This window comes from Fistularia commersonii, chromosome 10 (genome assembly GCF_037954325.1).
Source record: "Fistularia commersonii isolate RoL2024-O1a breed Wild chromosome 10, RoL_Fcom_v1.0, whole genome shotgun sequence".
Lineage (NCBI taxonomy): Eukaryota > Metazoa > Chordata > Actinopteri > Syngnathiformes > Fistulariidae > Fistularia > Fistularia commersonii.
In genome coordinates, this window is record NC_141293.1 from 8,219,932 (window position 1) to 8,236,933 (window position 17,002).

At 37.8% G+C, this 17,002-nt stretch overlaps 1 protein-coding gene across 2 annotated transcripts; it reads left to right on the forward strand.

Moving 5' to 3' along the window:
- The first annotated feature begins 4,838 nt into the window (after positions 1–4,838).
- Positions 4,839–16,595, forward strand: il21r.1 (interleukin 21 receptor, tandem duplicate 1). 2 transcript variants are annotated; one of them, XM_086154349.1, is made up of 9 exons: positions 4,839–4,877; positions 5,097–5,180; positions 5,724–5,862; positions 6,704–6,879; positions 7,234–7,370; positions 7,718–7,907; positions 8,026–8,110; positions 10,761–10,854; positions 14,118–16,595. In XM_086154349.1, exons 2-9 carry the CDS (start codon positions 5,120–5,122, stop codon positions 14,844–14,846), a joined length of 1,611 nt encoding a protein of 536 aa, XP_086010475.1. In that variant the 5' UTR covers positions 4,839–4,877; positions 5,097–5,119; the 3' UTR covers positions 14,847–16,595. The 2 variants fall into 2 exon arrangements, with proteins under 2 accessions (XP_086010475.1, XP_086010474.1); XM_086154348.1 differs by lacking the exon at positions 4,839–4,877 and having other exon boundaries at positions 4,934–5,180.
- Positions 16,596–17,002: the final 407 nt, after the last annotated feature.

The window sequence follows — 17,002 nt, forward strand, 5'->3', positions numbered from 1 at the left end:
CGCTGCGAACGTCCGCTAACAAACCATACCTCGGTAGCGTAACAGATCGCATTGATAACGCGCTGCACGCTGACAGGCGTTATTTAACATCACTAAGGCGGGGGGGGGGGGGGGGGGGGGGGGGGGGGGCAAAATGTCAAGTCTGCTCGGTCGCAGTTCAAATTCTTGTGTTGACACAGCTTCTTTTGGGCTTTCGTCTAAAGTGTTTTTTGATGGGAGAGGATCTATCCATCCATCTATCACAGGTAGACAGTAAAGGGGATTTCCTGGTCAGACTCCAAAGTCCTGTGAAAGCATGCAGGGCTTTACATGGAAGTGCTGTGATCAGAGCGCTCCGGCTCAATTAGCTACTGTTGTGGGTTGAGGCGGAGAGCGAGCAGAGGTCCAAATCCTCTTGCAGGCCCAGCTGGGAGGATTAAGACTGGTTCCTGTCCTGTGGCTGACCTCTTCAAAGCATGCACAGATGTCCTGATCCCCCCCCCCCCCCGACCCCCCTTCTCACATACACCCACCTCTCACCAACACACACACACATGCTCATAAGCCCCCCTCTCCTCGAACTTTCTCTTGACCCCGCACAACCAAAACAAAGCACTCAGGTGACATGTCTTATCACAAGGGCTCTCACCCTCTCTTTGATTCTGTATCTCCAGTATCTCATCTCTCGCGCTGCAGATCTTTCCGACCTCCTCCTCGTCCTAAGAGGAAGGGCGCACGGTGTCACCTGCCCCCCCCGGTGCTGCCCCACGGTCACATTTTAAGAGTGGAAATTAGTCTGTCAAGCTCTAAAGTGTTCGGTCACTGCTTATTTCCAAACGGTGAACCAAGGTCAGGAGGCAATGCGACGCCGGACGCCGGGGTTTTGGGTGCCGAGTCCCGATCAAAATAGGAAATAATCACTCGGGATTGAGATTGCCACGAGGTCCGGCGATGGTCCTTCGAGGTTATGACCTTTTTTTTTTTACTCAGGCTATAAGTCATGTCTCACTCAAAATAATGGCCACCCAATCAGTATTATTTGAGGCTAAGAGCTGCGCGGCAGACAATGAATGGATTAATCTATTCTTGTTCATCCAAGCTCACTTTCAATGGGAAAGACCTTTTCAGATCAACAGAGGATAATTCAACTGTGAGATGAGGTGTTTTGTCATTATTTCTTTTTTTTTTTTTTTTTTTAAATGTGTCTTCTTTGGTGGGCATCCTTTAACAAAAAAAAAAAAAAAAAATTCAAGAGAGCAAAGCCTTATTTGCTAAAAGCAAAAAGACTTTTAGCAAATACAACAAATAAAGAAAATTAGTACCTTCAAGTACCTTCCAGTACCTTCAACAAACAGTACCTTCTTTTTTTAATGTGTCTTCTTTGGTGGGCATCCTTTAAAAAAAAAAAAAAAATTCAAGAGAGCAAAGCCTTATTTGCTAAAAGCAAAAAGACTTTTAGCAAATACAACAAATAAAGAAAATGTTTGATAATATATATTTTAAAACAGAATTTGTTGCCAGCTGCAGAACTCATTATGAGTAACAAATTTCGGTTTACATTTTAAAACCCAGAAGAAGATTCAAAGTCTTGAAATGATCGCTGGTTTTCCTATGATTTATGTCGATTTATTGATCATTTGGTAAAGGCCGGAAGGGTTCCTTTCAATAATTGCATGAAAAAAAACATACAGAATGATACATTTTGAAAAATTTTACAGTCAAAGATGGGTAATAGATTTATCAATGAGCAGGTTATCGAGGTTTCTGCATTGACGAATACGAGCGACCGGGATTTTGCCAAATCGCATTGAGACGTTCCTGCAAAAACAAACAGTTCTCACAAACTTTTAACTTAATCTCCATCTTCAATTTCCAGTCATCATCTCTCTCCATCCCTCCATCACTGTGCTCCTCCTCATTCTTTCCATCACTCCATCCCCTCCCTCCTTCATTACCCCCCACCTCAGCACAAAGCTGTCAGAGTTTTAGGGATCCAGTGAGCTGTGAAATCGCACAAATTGCTGTTGCTTTGCGTCTGGCCCCGGCAACTGGGGGGGGGGGGGGGGGGGGGGGGGGGGCAGACGGTGCGGGAGAAAGAGAGGGAGATTTTATGCTTCAACACTTCTGAACCTGAATCCCCCCCCCTCCAGCCGTGCCCCTCCGCCCAAAAGAGGACAAGCACACGCATCTACCGGTTGCAACTTAAATACAGTACCTTCTCCTCATCCGCATTAAAAACGCCGGCTTCTTCACCCCGACCCGCCACTCGCTTCCACCATCAGCACCACCTCTGAAGGGATAAACCTGCGCCGCCCGCCCTCGCAGCACAGACACCTCCACCACTTTGCTTCAGGTCATTTCACACAACAACTCCACGAGAGCCTGCGCCGCTAGAGTGGGATAAAAAAACCCTGTTCTCGGACTGGGGAGGGGACCTTTCAGCCGCCTCCACTCAAAACTGTAAAAACCCTACACACACACACACACGCATACCAGTTTTGAAAAAACATCTGAAAAACAACAAAAGTGTACAAAAGGTCACCCCCAAACAGGCTGTTACGTTTTTTTTTTTTTCCCAAAGTGTTGTTTTCTGCTGACAAGTAGGTGTCACTTGTCAGCCCACAGCGTTCAATTGCTTAGCAATAGCAATGGGTTCACTCACAATTTTAAAGCTTGTTTTTTAAGCATATAAATATACATATGTATTATTAAAAACACACTTTAAAATTTTTTAACACATTTATACATACTTTAAATATACTTTATATTATATTTAATACTTTATATTAAAGCACACTTTAAATAAATAAATCTATATTTATGCAGTTTATATTTATGTGTATATTTTAAAAAATGAATTTACACTGTCAATTATTAGATTATGTATTCAATAATAATAATCATCAAAATTAAAGATTTACTTATCATTTCTCAGTGATGATCATTTTAAATAATAATGATAATAATATGAAAAACGTAAAATGTTTATTTGAGGATTCTAATTGAAAATATAACTTTATCAAGATCTGTGTAATAACATGTATCTGATGAATTGGAAGTGATGACTGTGGTTTAAGTCTGTCTGAATTAAATCAACATAAAGCTTCTCCATTGTAAGGTGCAGATATCGGGGAAATGTCAAAGCCAGCTTAGTTCCCTACAAAATTCCTTTAAAATCCACTAAATTTGTGACATTTTCTGTCCTCTTGTTTTGTCCAGTGCTTCCAGACCTGAGACAAGATGCACTGATGGTAATTTAACACACGATGTCACTGTTGCTCTGAAAAACAAACTGAGTGAAAGTGTCATTTTTAGTCATGTCATTTCCCATTTTTCTCCAATCAACATCATTTACTGTTTTGAAAATGTCTGAAACTGAAACTTTGCATTAGCTTACATATCATTATACACATTTAACACACACACACACAGGTGTGCATACATATTTTCAACAGCCTTTACTGGTCATCTGATTTACTTAGAATAAATATTTTACCAGGTTCGTTGTTGCATCAGTCAGAACAAATAAAATGTCTCCCCATGCTTGAGTTTCACACATCTATTTCCTAAAACTACACTTTTATTTGTCAATAGTCACACATGGAGACCTCTAGTGGTCTTATAGCGTCTGTTAAACACGGGCGAGCCACTAGTCGCAGGCACTGGAATTGAGTCAATTTGAAACTGCAACCAAGTGTCGAAACAGCTTCCTTCCACTAAAGCGAGCTCAAAATTAATTTAACATATTTAAATGTTAAACTCACGCGAGCTGATTGTGGTTAGTAAGTGTGGTTGTCAGTAACTTAGGATCCCTCATGTTCTCCTAAGGCTCTCTAGCTTCCTCCCACGGACAACAAATAAGAAGTGGGTTAAAAGCAGTCTGGATTGGCCTGAAGGCACTGATGGATGTTGCAAAACAAACAACTTCACATATGCATATTTAATATGTTCATCCCAGGATTGAATGTTACGTTTTTTAAGGACTTGACCTTAAGTCTGCAAAATATTATAAATCAAAAAAATAATTTCTCCTTTTCCCGGTGCTGTTCAAGTCAATTTGTTGTGATTTTTTTTTTTTTTAACTTATTTGATTATCTGATTTCTCTGCAGATTTTAAAGTAAAATGCTTTGAATGACATCACTTATCTTTTGAGTATCAAAAAAAAAAAAAAAAAAAAAAAGAACCGCACCAGCCACCTGGCTGTAAATTCATGACATTTTGATTAAGTTACCGTCTGACTAATGTGGCTGCAGTGACATTAAATGAGACATTTTGAATCGCGCTCTCTTCATCCACTGACTCACAAAACACATCTTCACAGACTCCGACACAAACCCCCTGAGACTTAAGACTCTCTACTGACTTTTTTTTTCTACATTTTCAGCGTGGAGTTTATTTGAAGTGTGACTGGTTTTGCTGCAAACACCCCTATTTATCTGATCATTGTAGGTGTGAGAAGGGTCCGACAACAATGGCGCTTGATCATATCAGTATTGAAACTGTATGTGGGGTTTTTGAGTTAATGAGAAACAAAATGTTTGAATAGGTGTCAAAGAAGAGAAAAAAAAAAGTGGTAACTCCGTAATGAAGCTGTAATTTATGAGGGTGAAAATTCTTCTGTAGCACATTTTTATGTACGTACATATACATACATACACACATATACACGGATACAAATTACTCACATATACTTTTTATATATTTATAAATATACATTTATAAATTGCCTCCTCACAGCAACAGCGAAGATCTGGTGGGCGCTGGGATGAAACCACATCCTTCATCACACCGCGGATGACGACAGCTGAGCAGAAACGACCCGGTGAGACGTTCAAACAAACATTTGCACAAAGTTACATGCGACTTACGCTGCTGGAGGAATTTTGAAGCAGAAAAGGTGAAGTTGTTTCATTCTATTAAGTTTTATAGTTTTTTTTGTTTTGTTTTGTTTTTTTTTAAGAGCTGGGGTTGCAATTATCTGCTTCGACTCCATTTATTTAATGTGTAATGAAAAGAGTTTTAATTTTTTTTTTTTTAAATGATTGTTGATTTCATTTTTATTTGCTACATTTTTTTCCCTTTAACATTTCATGAGTCTAAGTGGTTTTCCCTCCAGCTGCTGAGCAGTTTATAATCTGCATGGCTCTGACAACAGTCCACCTGTCCGCCCTCCGTCGCCTCACTTTGCTCGCTTATGTTGGTAAGTTTGTTCGAAGTTTAGTTCTCATGACATTTGATTTATTTCAGTTCCTCAAAGGTAAAAATTTCCCACCGACTGGTCGATAAAACCAAGACGCGTGTAATAGCATGCGGTATGAAGGAGTGGGGACAGGGACAAAACAAGAAAAAAAAAAAAGAATATGTGTTATAAATACGACTGAAATGTTGGGCCTCATAGATTCAAGTTTTAATATTATTGAAAAAGTCAGATGATCATATATAGATTATGAGGACAAGTAGTATTGTGAGAATAAAGTGAAATTACAACACAAAAAAAAGCATTAACTAAAGAGAAAAGGTTGTACTTTCATCAGAATGGTAAGTGAATCAAACTCAAAATTAAAATGAATATGAAGAAAGTGGTAGTCCATTTCTCAGGGGCCTGATGTGACAGATTTTTTGGATGATATGATGATATTGTGACTGACCTGCAGCGGATTTTTAGAAAGTCATGGTTTGTTTCCTCTCCGCTGGGCCCCGACACTGTACTGTGGTCGCTGCATGGAATCTCTTCCACTACCAGCGAGTCATTTTGTGTCAATGGCGTCAGCGGAGCGTGCATGTGATGTCACCTGCACCACCGACTACAGCAGCATGCTCAACTGCTCCTTCAGCTGTGGTTCCACGTTCCAGTCTCCTGTCCGTCTTGAGGTCAACTGCAGGTAGAACGTCTGACCTGTTGTTTGTTCTGAGTGTGAAACACCGGGCTCTGGCCTCCTGGAGACATTTTTTCAATACCAATTCAAAATTTCTTTTGTCAGATTAGGTGTGCTTTCTGGTTACTTTCTTTTTCTCTTTTTTTTATAAATAATTTAAAAAAAAAAATCAGTTCTAACAACAATTTTGCACCTCCTTTAGCCCAGTGTTACCGGTTTTGTTTTTGAATTTCTATTGTATTTCCAGTCGTTATTATTTTGTGGTTGCACATCCTTTTTTCTCCTCTTGAGGCTTGATTAATAGGATTGTTTTTGGTTATCATTATTTTTAATTTTCTTTAAATTTTCCTTAAATTCATATTGGTTCTCTGATAGACAGAATGTAATTCAAAAACTATCTTTTGTGGCAAAAGTACCTGATATCTGGGATGCAATATTTTTGAAAACGGGGAAGGAGCAGTGGAGATTCAGAAATGTGTCATATTTACAATATTATGAGTCCTCCTTTTTAAACAGGTATTGAAACAATTGCATTTAGGACCCTCAGTTCAAGTCAAAATACTGAAGTCTATGATAATACTAAGCTACAACTTAAATAACCGAATTTAATTTACTTAAAGAGGACATGTACTTCTACCGTTTAGAATTAAAACAACTTATATTATTTTTTATGCGTAGGAAGATTTGATGTAGTCTCAAATGGAAATACTGTATTGGAGTAAAAGTACCTCAAATTTGCGTTTCACGTAAAGCGATTCACTGTTTCCATACTTGTGTGGGTTTCAGTGCAGAGAAAACACTTGCACACACAAGTACACACACTAAAGCAAGCTCTCTGCTGTTGCAGTGATGGGTCTGAGAACGTAGCGGACAGCTGTCAGCTGAGTCCCCCTCAGTCCTGGTGTGTGATGAATCCCAAAGATTTCGACGGCATGACATCCATCGGGACCAAGTGCACGACAACTGTCATCCAGCGCGGCCCAAACATCATTGGCTCATCCATCTTCGAGCTCAGCGACGTGGGTGAGTCTGAAGGCGAGAGGCCTTAAAACGTCCGATTCATCAAAAATCCAGTGTTTTGATATTACCCAGTAAAAACAGTATACATGTTTAAATAAATAAAATTTAACAATTTTATTTTATAATTTATACGATTTTTATTTTCTATTTTTTTTTTACATTTTTTTTGTGTTTTTTCAACCCTGCGTGATATTTAAGTCTTCGTAATTTGTCTCTTTAATATAACTATTTTATTTATCCTTCATATCATTTGCGGAGAGGAAACACTGGGATATGAGGAGAGTTTCATAGAAAGTTGGATCAATTGATTGGCTGATTGATCGCCTGTGGTGCTCATTGGGATTTTTGCTTTCACAGTTAAGCCTATGCCGCCTTTTAATGTGGCAGTGACAAACACAGTGGACTTTTATAATATCACTTGGGACATCAACAGCTGGGTTCACCTAAAGCTCACCTACACGGTGCGAATCAGAGTGAGCAAAGACCCGACAAAGGTAAAATAGACTGAAAAATAACACAAAAAAATTGTCTTTTAGCTGAAGAATGTAGGAAACCCATTTTGATGCTCAGTGTTATGAAGACAAATGGAGGTCATTTTAAAACGGAGAAAATCACAATGCTAATGTAGAATCTGTGGTTAAAATGTTAATTTACTTCCTGTCAGATTCTCCAAATGGGACGGTATCCACAAACTAAACAAGAAATTTACATTTACCATATAAAGGTTGCTGGTTCTCTAGATGACAGAAGTCATCTAGAGAACCCTGTAAGTAATTTTACAGAAGTGAAACAAACTTTTTGTTTATTTGTTGCATTTGTTTTGATTTTTATACTCTCACAGGATCCAATCCTTTCAATCGCAATGAATCAAAAATACCTGCTGTTGGACCACCAGAAACTACAACCTCATACAGAATATAGTGCTGATGTGCAGGCTAAGGTGTTTCCTAACTTTGAGTATAATGGTGAGTGGAGCGAGTGGAGCGACGCGGTAGAATGGAGGACGGCGGGACGGTCTCCGGCAATAACAGGTGGAGGAATTTGTGAAACGGAATCACCCTTTTTATTTTCTGCACTACTTCACTTTCGGGAACAGCGAGAGTGTAATTTGGTCACATGGGTATCTCACACGTCATGTCGCTCACCCAGATGTTGATGCAAGACTGTGGTACATCCTCTTCGCCATCATTCCCATCGTCGCCGTCCTCCTGGCCCTGTGCTGCAAACAAACATCGTGAGTATTGTAAAGAATGTCCCTTGAAAAAGAGTAATCTGGAGGTTAAACATCATGACGTCAATAAATTAGCTTATATTTGAGCTATTTTTCAATCATTTCCCATGCAATCGACTTGAAAGGAGAAATCCCACCTCGTATTTTAGAAAAATAAGCTGACATTGAAATCTACGGACATGATCTAAATGCGAAAAAAGGGAAACGTCACGGCTGCTGTCTATTATTGTCTCACCGATTATAAATACTTAAACGCTACTGGTGTTCTGCTGATGTAACATGATACCACATCCTGATCAGATGTTTGACATCATATATGTCAATAGATATGATACTTATGTATCTGTGAAAGATCAATATCAGCTGTCCATGTATATTGGCTGAAACTATTTAAATTCATAGAAAAAAGTTTACATTTTTACTTTAGATTCCAACTGATTGAACTCTGAACCACTATAAAAATCAAACTTGCCAGGGCTGCTCACCGGTCTGGTGAGAACCTTGCTAAAGCGAAAGCACACACTGAAGGAAATACACTCTGCCAGGAAGCCAAAAGGCCAAAAGCCTCCACGCATGTGGAGAAACTATTCAAATATAAGAAGCAGTTGCAGAGAAAAAGCCTGACTTAGACGACTTACTTTGTTCCATTTTAAACAAATCAACCTTCCTTTTTTTTTTCTCATCGCGCAGGAGTTTGAGATTGTGAAAGTGAAACCAAAAACTGATCACGCAACCATATTGTACACTTTTGAAACTGGAAGTTCTTGGTTTAAAGAGTGTGCTTATGAATTCTGAACTTTTAAACTGATCAGCAAATATATAATATAATATAATATAATATAATATATTTATAATTATAAGTTATAATATAACTTAATACTATATTATATGATAATTTATAATTATAAATTATGCCTGTTATGCCTGATAATTTATAATTATAAATTATAATATGATTTATATTATATTATATTATATTATATTATATTATATTATAATAATGGAGAAGTACAGAGAAGGTCAGAGGGTGCTACACTGTGTCTTTTTAGATGCAGAAAAAGCATACGACAGGGGAAAGGGTGCCGATGAACTGTACATGTACATTATGTGAGCTTTGAGACAGAGGTTTTGTGCGCTGTAGGTGTGACAGAGAACTTCAAGGTGGAGATGGGATGACATCGGGGATCAGCTCTGAGCCCCTTTTTGTGTGCAATGGTGATGGACAGGCTGACAGATGAGGTTAGACAGGAATTTCCATAGATCATGATGGTTGCAGATGATATGGTGATCTGCTGTGAGAACAGGGAGCAGGAAAATCTAGAGAGGCGGTGGTTTGCTTTGGAAAGGAGCAGAATGAAGGTCAGCGAGTGTATGAGTATATGAGGCTACAGGAAGTGAAGCTAAAGAAGGTGGAGGATTTTAAGTACTTGAGTCAACAGTCCAGAGAAACGGAGAGTGTGGAGAAGATGGGAAGAAATGCGTTGGGGATGGAGAGAACTGTCAGGGTTAATGTGTGATAAAAGAGTATCAGCCAAAAGGAAAAGAAAGGTGTACAAAACAGTGGTGAGGCCAGTGATGCTGTGTGGTTTAGTGCAGGGGTCTCAGACTCACGGCCCCTAATAATATTTTGTGGCCCCCGGCCTAAAATCTTTGTGTGAGTGCATCCCGCGTGTTTTTTTCTCACATGCATCTGGGGGTTTTATACAGTGGGTTTAAAAAAAAACAGGCAAGGAAAAAATTATAAAGGAACTTTGCAATGTATTTTTTGCTTCAAAATTTGAAAACGAAATGATTTTTGGATGAAGAAATGTGTAGTGACGTTGTTAAAATGATCTTTTCCTTTCTTACGTCTATAAAAAACACAAAAACAATAGGAAAAAAAAGGGCAAAATTAAAAAGATTGATTCAATAACCAGAACAGCCTAGTTAACATTAAACCTCCTCTTATACATGCTACCAATCAATTTTCAAATAAATTCAAGTTGCAAATTTTCCCACTGTGACAGGATTTTCTCTTTTAACTCAACAGTATTTTAGGGTGTAATTTCATCAAATACATTTTTAGTATTAATTAGTCATGTATTTTTTAGAGGAACAGTCCATTACATATAAAGATTTTTATAATTTACCTGTTTGCCTCCTTTACACTAAAACAAAGGAAAAAAATTGGACTTAGTGTTACTTCTAGGTAATGACCCTCTAGGTAATTGGCCCTCGGGACCAAAAAGTTTGACACCCCTGGTTTAGAGACAATGGCACTGAGAAAAAAAACAGGCAGCATTTAATATATAATGTAATATGATATAGTAATTTAACTTCATGCAGAAAGGTCAAGAAATAAATAATCTTGATCAGAAAATCACCAGTGGGGGTGTGAAGATAGGGATAAATGTATCGAGGCACATCTGTCCCGGGCATCTAAGGAAGATGAGTGTTTCCTCACTGATTTTTGAATCGTGAAACCAACCAAAATTATAACATTTCTCAATTCAAATGACAAGATTTCACAAAGAGGCATTGTTTATGTGAAACCCCTGTTGTGTTTTAACTGTTTCCTGACTTGTCACCCTCATCTGAAACACTCATTTTTCATGTTTCTCATCTTTTTGTTTTTTTCTTATAAAACATGTTTTCTCCCTCCTTTTGTTCGAAGGCTTTTGCACCAAAAGATTCGCCTATATTTTCACGTTTCCAGCCCAGAGGATTTTTTTGCACCTCTTTACCACATACACAAGGGAAACTTTCAGGTAAGAAACTGTTTGTAAGGATTAATTTAGCCCACTAGGCGTTCCAGATGGGTAACACACCTGCACCCACTGGTGGGTTTTCCCCGTCAGACGACATCTAAGGGTCACATCCGTGTGTCAGAGATGAGGGGCTTCTTGTGGGTTTTTTTTTATTCTATCACATGGTGTGGGGGGATATTTGCACACGATTGTCAGAAACCATCCTTGTCGCTGGAAAACACAGTTAATACAGATGTTTGCTTGCCATCATGTCAAACACCAGCAGCTTGTTTTCTTGTCTGAAATGAGCTTCAGGGTGGAAAATGGTGTTGTTTATGTTCTCCAATGCACGTTTTTATTCTTGTGACTCGAAGTATGGAAATTTACTCTCTTTTTTCTCTCATAAATAACTGATAATCAGGTATTAGCATAGGTCCTTACTTTTTTTTTTTTTTATTTATAATAAATCGTATCCCAATATTCTGATGCACATCAAAATACTTGGGAGTAGTTTGATTTGATGTTTGACATTTCAGTTTTCTTGCTGTTTTGTAATTTCTTACTTATTTTAAGGAACTGTTTTTTTATAAATATTTATGGTAATTTCAATTTCAGATCATTTATTTTGCAAGCAGCTTTGTCATAATTATTTGACCAATGACAAAAATTTCTAATCCAATTTCTTGCTAGGATGTATTCTTTCAAGATTAATGCTATTTTACTTTATTTGTTTCTTAGTTTATTCTACAAATGACCTCAGTCAGTTTAAGGCAGTTTGTTGCTTATTTCCATAAAATGTTAGGGAAATTTCTCAGCTATTTTGGTCATTTTCTTTTTTCTTGTTGATATAAAGACATTCATTAAATGGCCTGAAATCATGTAATTTCAAAACAAATGACAGAGGAAAGTAAGCCAAAAATAAATATTTAAAAATGAAAAGTTATTTTTAGGATGGAACCCTCAGCGTGATGTTATACTTGGGAAATATTTTCCCAACACATCATATTTTTGTACTGATAAACTATTGGGCCCTTATTTTCTGTCAAGGCAATCTAGAAACAGTCAAAACAAACACAAATTATGTCAATTATGTTTTGCCAAAATAATACAATTATTTAATATCCATTTCTTCCATAATTTATACTGCTAATCCTAACAATATAGATCTAAAATCTGAGAAAATATTTAAAATGAAATAGCCTCTATATGGCATTTGTGTCCAATTATGCATGATGTTACAGCCGTGCTGATTATACGCTGAGGTGATTCACTATTTAATCAATTTATCAAGCATAGAAAAACAATGCTTTACACTGTATTCATCCTAAACGTTATAACATTTTTGTTCTCTCTTTTCATACCTATCCTGCTTTATTATTAGAAATGGCGACCAAATATGAAAGTTCATAATGTCAGCATGAATCGAGGGGGAAATTCTTGCCAATAGATGATTTTATTTGTGTTGAATTCAGCATGGAGTTGCAGCTCACGGCCAGTGGAAGGAGCTGCTGCCGCGGGCAACAGTCTGCAGGCACCGAGCAGAAAATCAAACAGCAAACTTCATCGAATGGGAAATATATCGTCTGATTTAATCCCAAAAACTTTTGCACTTTATCTTAATGTTTGAAAAATCCAGACATGCTGATTCACAAAATACATAATGTACTTTTTTCAAGATGCACTGCAGATAATATTAAACTTTTATTTAATGTATTTTTAAAATCAGTTCATGGAGGCATGAAGGATAAATTCAAGGTCCATTAATAAATGGCTGATTAAGTTTTGAAGAAAAAAAAAACTATAAGTATTTTAGTTTATTAAAGTATAAAAAAAAAAAAAACAAAGTTGTGAGTTCTACAAGAGCGTGATGATTTTTCAATCTGTATTTTCACACAGAGCTTCACTCTTTGCTGGCTGTTTCCTTCAGAAAAAAGAAAAACACACCTTTCTTTAGATTTCCAGATTTTTTCATCTTACTAAATGTTCTTTTTTTTTTAGACCAATACTACCTAAAGCACTCTCCTATCCATATTTGATTTTGAATTGACCTGTTGCAATTGTCTAATGTTTTTTCACTCACTTTGAACTGCTTTTTAATTCCAAAAAGCATTATCATGAATATAAAAATATACTTATCAAATAGAACTTGTAGGATTTCGATGTGACCACGCCTTCAGTAAATTTTCCTATTCTATCTGAGTGTCGTGGTGCAGAGCGCTGCTCCTCTTTGGCGGATCGCAAATCACGATGACAGCGAGAGGAGTTCTTTTTGTCAGGATGTTGTGGCCTCGGTCACCTAGTCGCCTATCAGATCGTCTTGCTTTTGCATGACAGCTACAGATGGCTTGCAGAACAACTGCATGACGTGGCAAACTTGTGGCGACGTATCAGAAATTACAGATCTTTCAGAGTCAACAGTGAGAGACTTGATGCAGTAGCTCCTCAGAAGAGATGGATCAGTCAAACAAAGTCCATGTCAGATATTTGATTTTGCACGGATATAACACCATATTAAGCCTAGCGCACCCTGGTTTGATGCTGACAGAGGGCCTTTCTGTGTGGAGCTGAACGTTCTCCCCGTTTCTGCATAGGTTTCCTACTGATTCTCTGGTTTCCCCCCAGGATCCAAAAGCATAAAGGAGGTTAACTGGGATAAATTGGCCAGATGTTTGAATTAGAGGGTGATCGGTTGGTTGTTTATATGTGGCCGTGCGATCGAATGGCAGCCCTTCCAGACTGCTTACAGTTGGGCTCCAGCATCCCTGTGAACCAACGTGTAGGATCTTGACATTCAAAGCAAATCAGCCAATTGCAACCGGACTATGATGATGTTTTACTGAAAGCTTAACTGAAATAATAATAATAATAATAACCTTTATTTATACTTGTAAGACCACTGAGGTCTCCCTCATTTTCAGGGTCGACAAGTTTACAAGCAAAGCAGAGCACAGCACAACAATAAAATGAGATCAAATTAAAAAACGGGAGATAAACTAAAAACTGGTGAAAATGAGATTAAATTAAAGACAGTACGGAAGCAGTGGATAAAACTCGAAACAAGTAAAAAATGAGATCAAATTAAAAAGTACAAGGGGGTGGATAGAACTAAAAACAAGTACAATTGGCAGTACAAATTAAAAAAACAGTAGATAAACTAAAAACAGGTGCAAATGTGATTATAAATTAAAGACAGTACAGAAGCAGTAGATAAAACTGGAAATGTTTGAAATGTTGAAATGTTTTGATCATACTTTAAGACTGATTTTTTTTCGGTGGTGTCACAGGACTGGGTGAATTCCGCATTTACGGAGTACGACTACTATGGGTACCACACGCGTGTGAGCATGGCGATGGACGAGCGGCAGGACGTGTTGGAGTGGTGCGACACGACACCGCGGTCCAGCGGAGCGACAAGACAATTATTCCCGTTGCAGCTCTTCAACATAAACAAGGAGACGAAACCGGACGTCTCGTTCCTCCGAATCCAGCGTTCCGACTGCAACCGGCGATTCCCCCTGCAGGATGGCTGCAATATGCAGGGTACGAGTAAATCTGCTGGACACATTTCAATCCAAACAGTCACTCTGTCTGGAGAGGAAGTGATGTCACAGAGTTCTTCAGAAAGCCTTAGATTTTCCCTTGGTGAAGACAGATATGATTCAGGGGGATATCAGATGAGCAAACAAGGTGGGATCTCATCACAACATAAAACCCATATGTCCGTCGACCTGGCTGGGGTGAACATAGAATTTCCCGTCCGGGCTCCCGAAGCGGAGAGGGCTTCCCTGGACTCGTTTACCTCCAATGAGCCGTTGGAGGACAGCTACCCTAAAATGGATCTGGACACTATTGACAGCGGATTTGCCGAGTGCAGCAGCCCTGGAGCCTCGGGCACAGCGGAGCAACAACACTTAAATGCCAATTCTGAGGACAACAACTCTAACTATGTGAAGCAGTGGATAATAAGCAGCACTGTTCAAGACCAAGAGAACAATCTCAACAAAACTCAGTGACCGAGAGTCAGTCTTTTTTCCCGCCTTTTAGTCTGTTATTCAGTTCAAAATTAGCTTGAGTCCTTTTCATAAGACCGAAAATAATTTCGGTCTACACCTGTTCTCTCATCAGAAAGGACATACAGTAGACGATAAGTGGATTTCACCTCGGTTTAATACCTATTCTGGTTGAAATGCTTCTACTAAATCGTATTATAGCTCAGATGCTAAAGCCTCTGCTGGAGCCCTGACAAGAAACAACCAGCAGGACCTGTGACCTCAGCGCCGGCTTCCTGTCTCTCCAAAAAAATTGCTTTTAAAATACTATTATTGCACAAAAATGCTCTGTATCAGTAAAGGGGAAGATGCTTGGGCAAGATCTGATTTTTAGCTCCAGAGTTCTTCAGGCTGTATATATACGGTACATAAAGAACGCACTCCTGGAACATTGCACAAGTCTCTCGACCTCTAATAAAACAAATCTGTTTGCTGTTGCCTTCAGATTGAACCAAATTTGAGGCACTGAGCCTTTAATTGCATTGTTTTCATATTTTGTTATCTTCAATGCTTGCAAATAGCTTCCACGTTTTGACATGCAACGTTTTTTTTTTTTTTCAAAACCTAAACTTTTATATAATGAGTTAAAAGTACCACTGTATTTTTACATCATCCCTATCAAATGAGGAGAGAACTATTATACAATTTTGTACATTCTGTATTAATTTCAACAAGATTTGGACTGATATTTTTTCATGTGAATTTTGGCTGTGTAAGATTGTACGTAAAAATGTACTTCCTTAATTTATGCGTCAAAGTATATTTTCCATTAATTATACACTGGAGGTAGTCCAATTTGTATTATTTACTTTGTTTATGTTGAAATGCTCTGCTCTTGATTTGTTGTTTTGATGCATTCAGTGTCTGTTATTTTCTCCAGATGGTTTGGTTTTGCTGGTTTTGTTTAAAATGATCTGAAAATTACACTAGAAAGTAAATCAGGTGAAAATGTAGAATTATTTAATTTCTGGAAAAAAAAAAGGGAAATTTGCAAATAATTTCTATTAATACAAATCAGCGCATCATAAAACAAATTACATTTCAAATAAAAAGCTCCACTTTTGCTAAAAGTACTGATAAAAGAACATATCTGGGGAGGATGTCTCTTTTCACATTAGCTTCAGTGACAACATGCCTTATCATCATCGAGCTGTATATAAGCCATCTGATAATCTGTGTTTTACATGCAAAAGCATACAGCGATTTGAAAAGTATCCATTCTATGCCTGCAAGTTTGTAAAAAGTGTAAATTTATGGTGTGTAAAGACTGAATATCTCTCTGCCTCTGAAAGAAATATGCAAATGTACATGTTTTGTGTAGACACACAAAGATGGATGAAATGGAAGGAATGTGCAATCGAAGTCTAGAAAAAAATGTAATATTTTTGATCTTATGTTCCTTTTTTTGTCGTTTCTGGTTACCACGTTTTATATTGCTGTACCTTTATTTTCCCGTTTTATTTCCAAAGCATCTTCCTGCCGCATCACCTTCTATTTCAAGGTTGCACGTCAACCCTCTTTGCTTTTTAATATGATTCTAGGTCTCTCGTCTGTTGTAACCATTTTTTCCATTTCAGCTTATTCTTTTCCTCTTCGTTCATGTTTTTGTAACCCTTACAATCCTGCTTGCAAACATCTTCTCATTTCATGTTTTTGTAGTCCATGTCAAACACAGGTCCATTTGGGGCCTCAATAAAGTTATTTTCAACTTCACTCTGATGGTTGGTCAAGTAAGAATAACTATTTGAAGACATGAGATACCCTCTGTTGAAAGTAATACACTGTTAGTTACTCGTGTTTTCATATAGAAACAAGCTAGAAGTTACACAAGCCCTTAAACTAAATTTAAAAAATCTTATATAAAAAATTTGAAGTCCATAAACACCATTTTATTGTTCGCTGAAAGTAGACTGGCAGAATTCAAGGTCACTGGATTAAACACTATATTGTTTGAATAATTCATTCATTCATTTTCAACTTACGTATGAACTCATCATCGAAATAAATATATAGATTAAACCCAAAAACAACTCCTCCTGGGCATATAAATATCTGTAATTGATGTATTTGCACGATTAACTATCAACATTCTGCTGTCATTTGCGTTAAACCATTGCTTG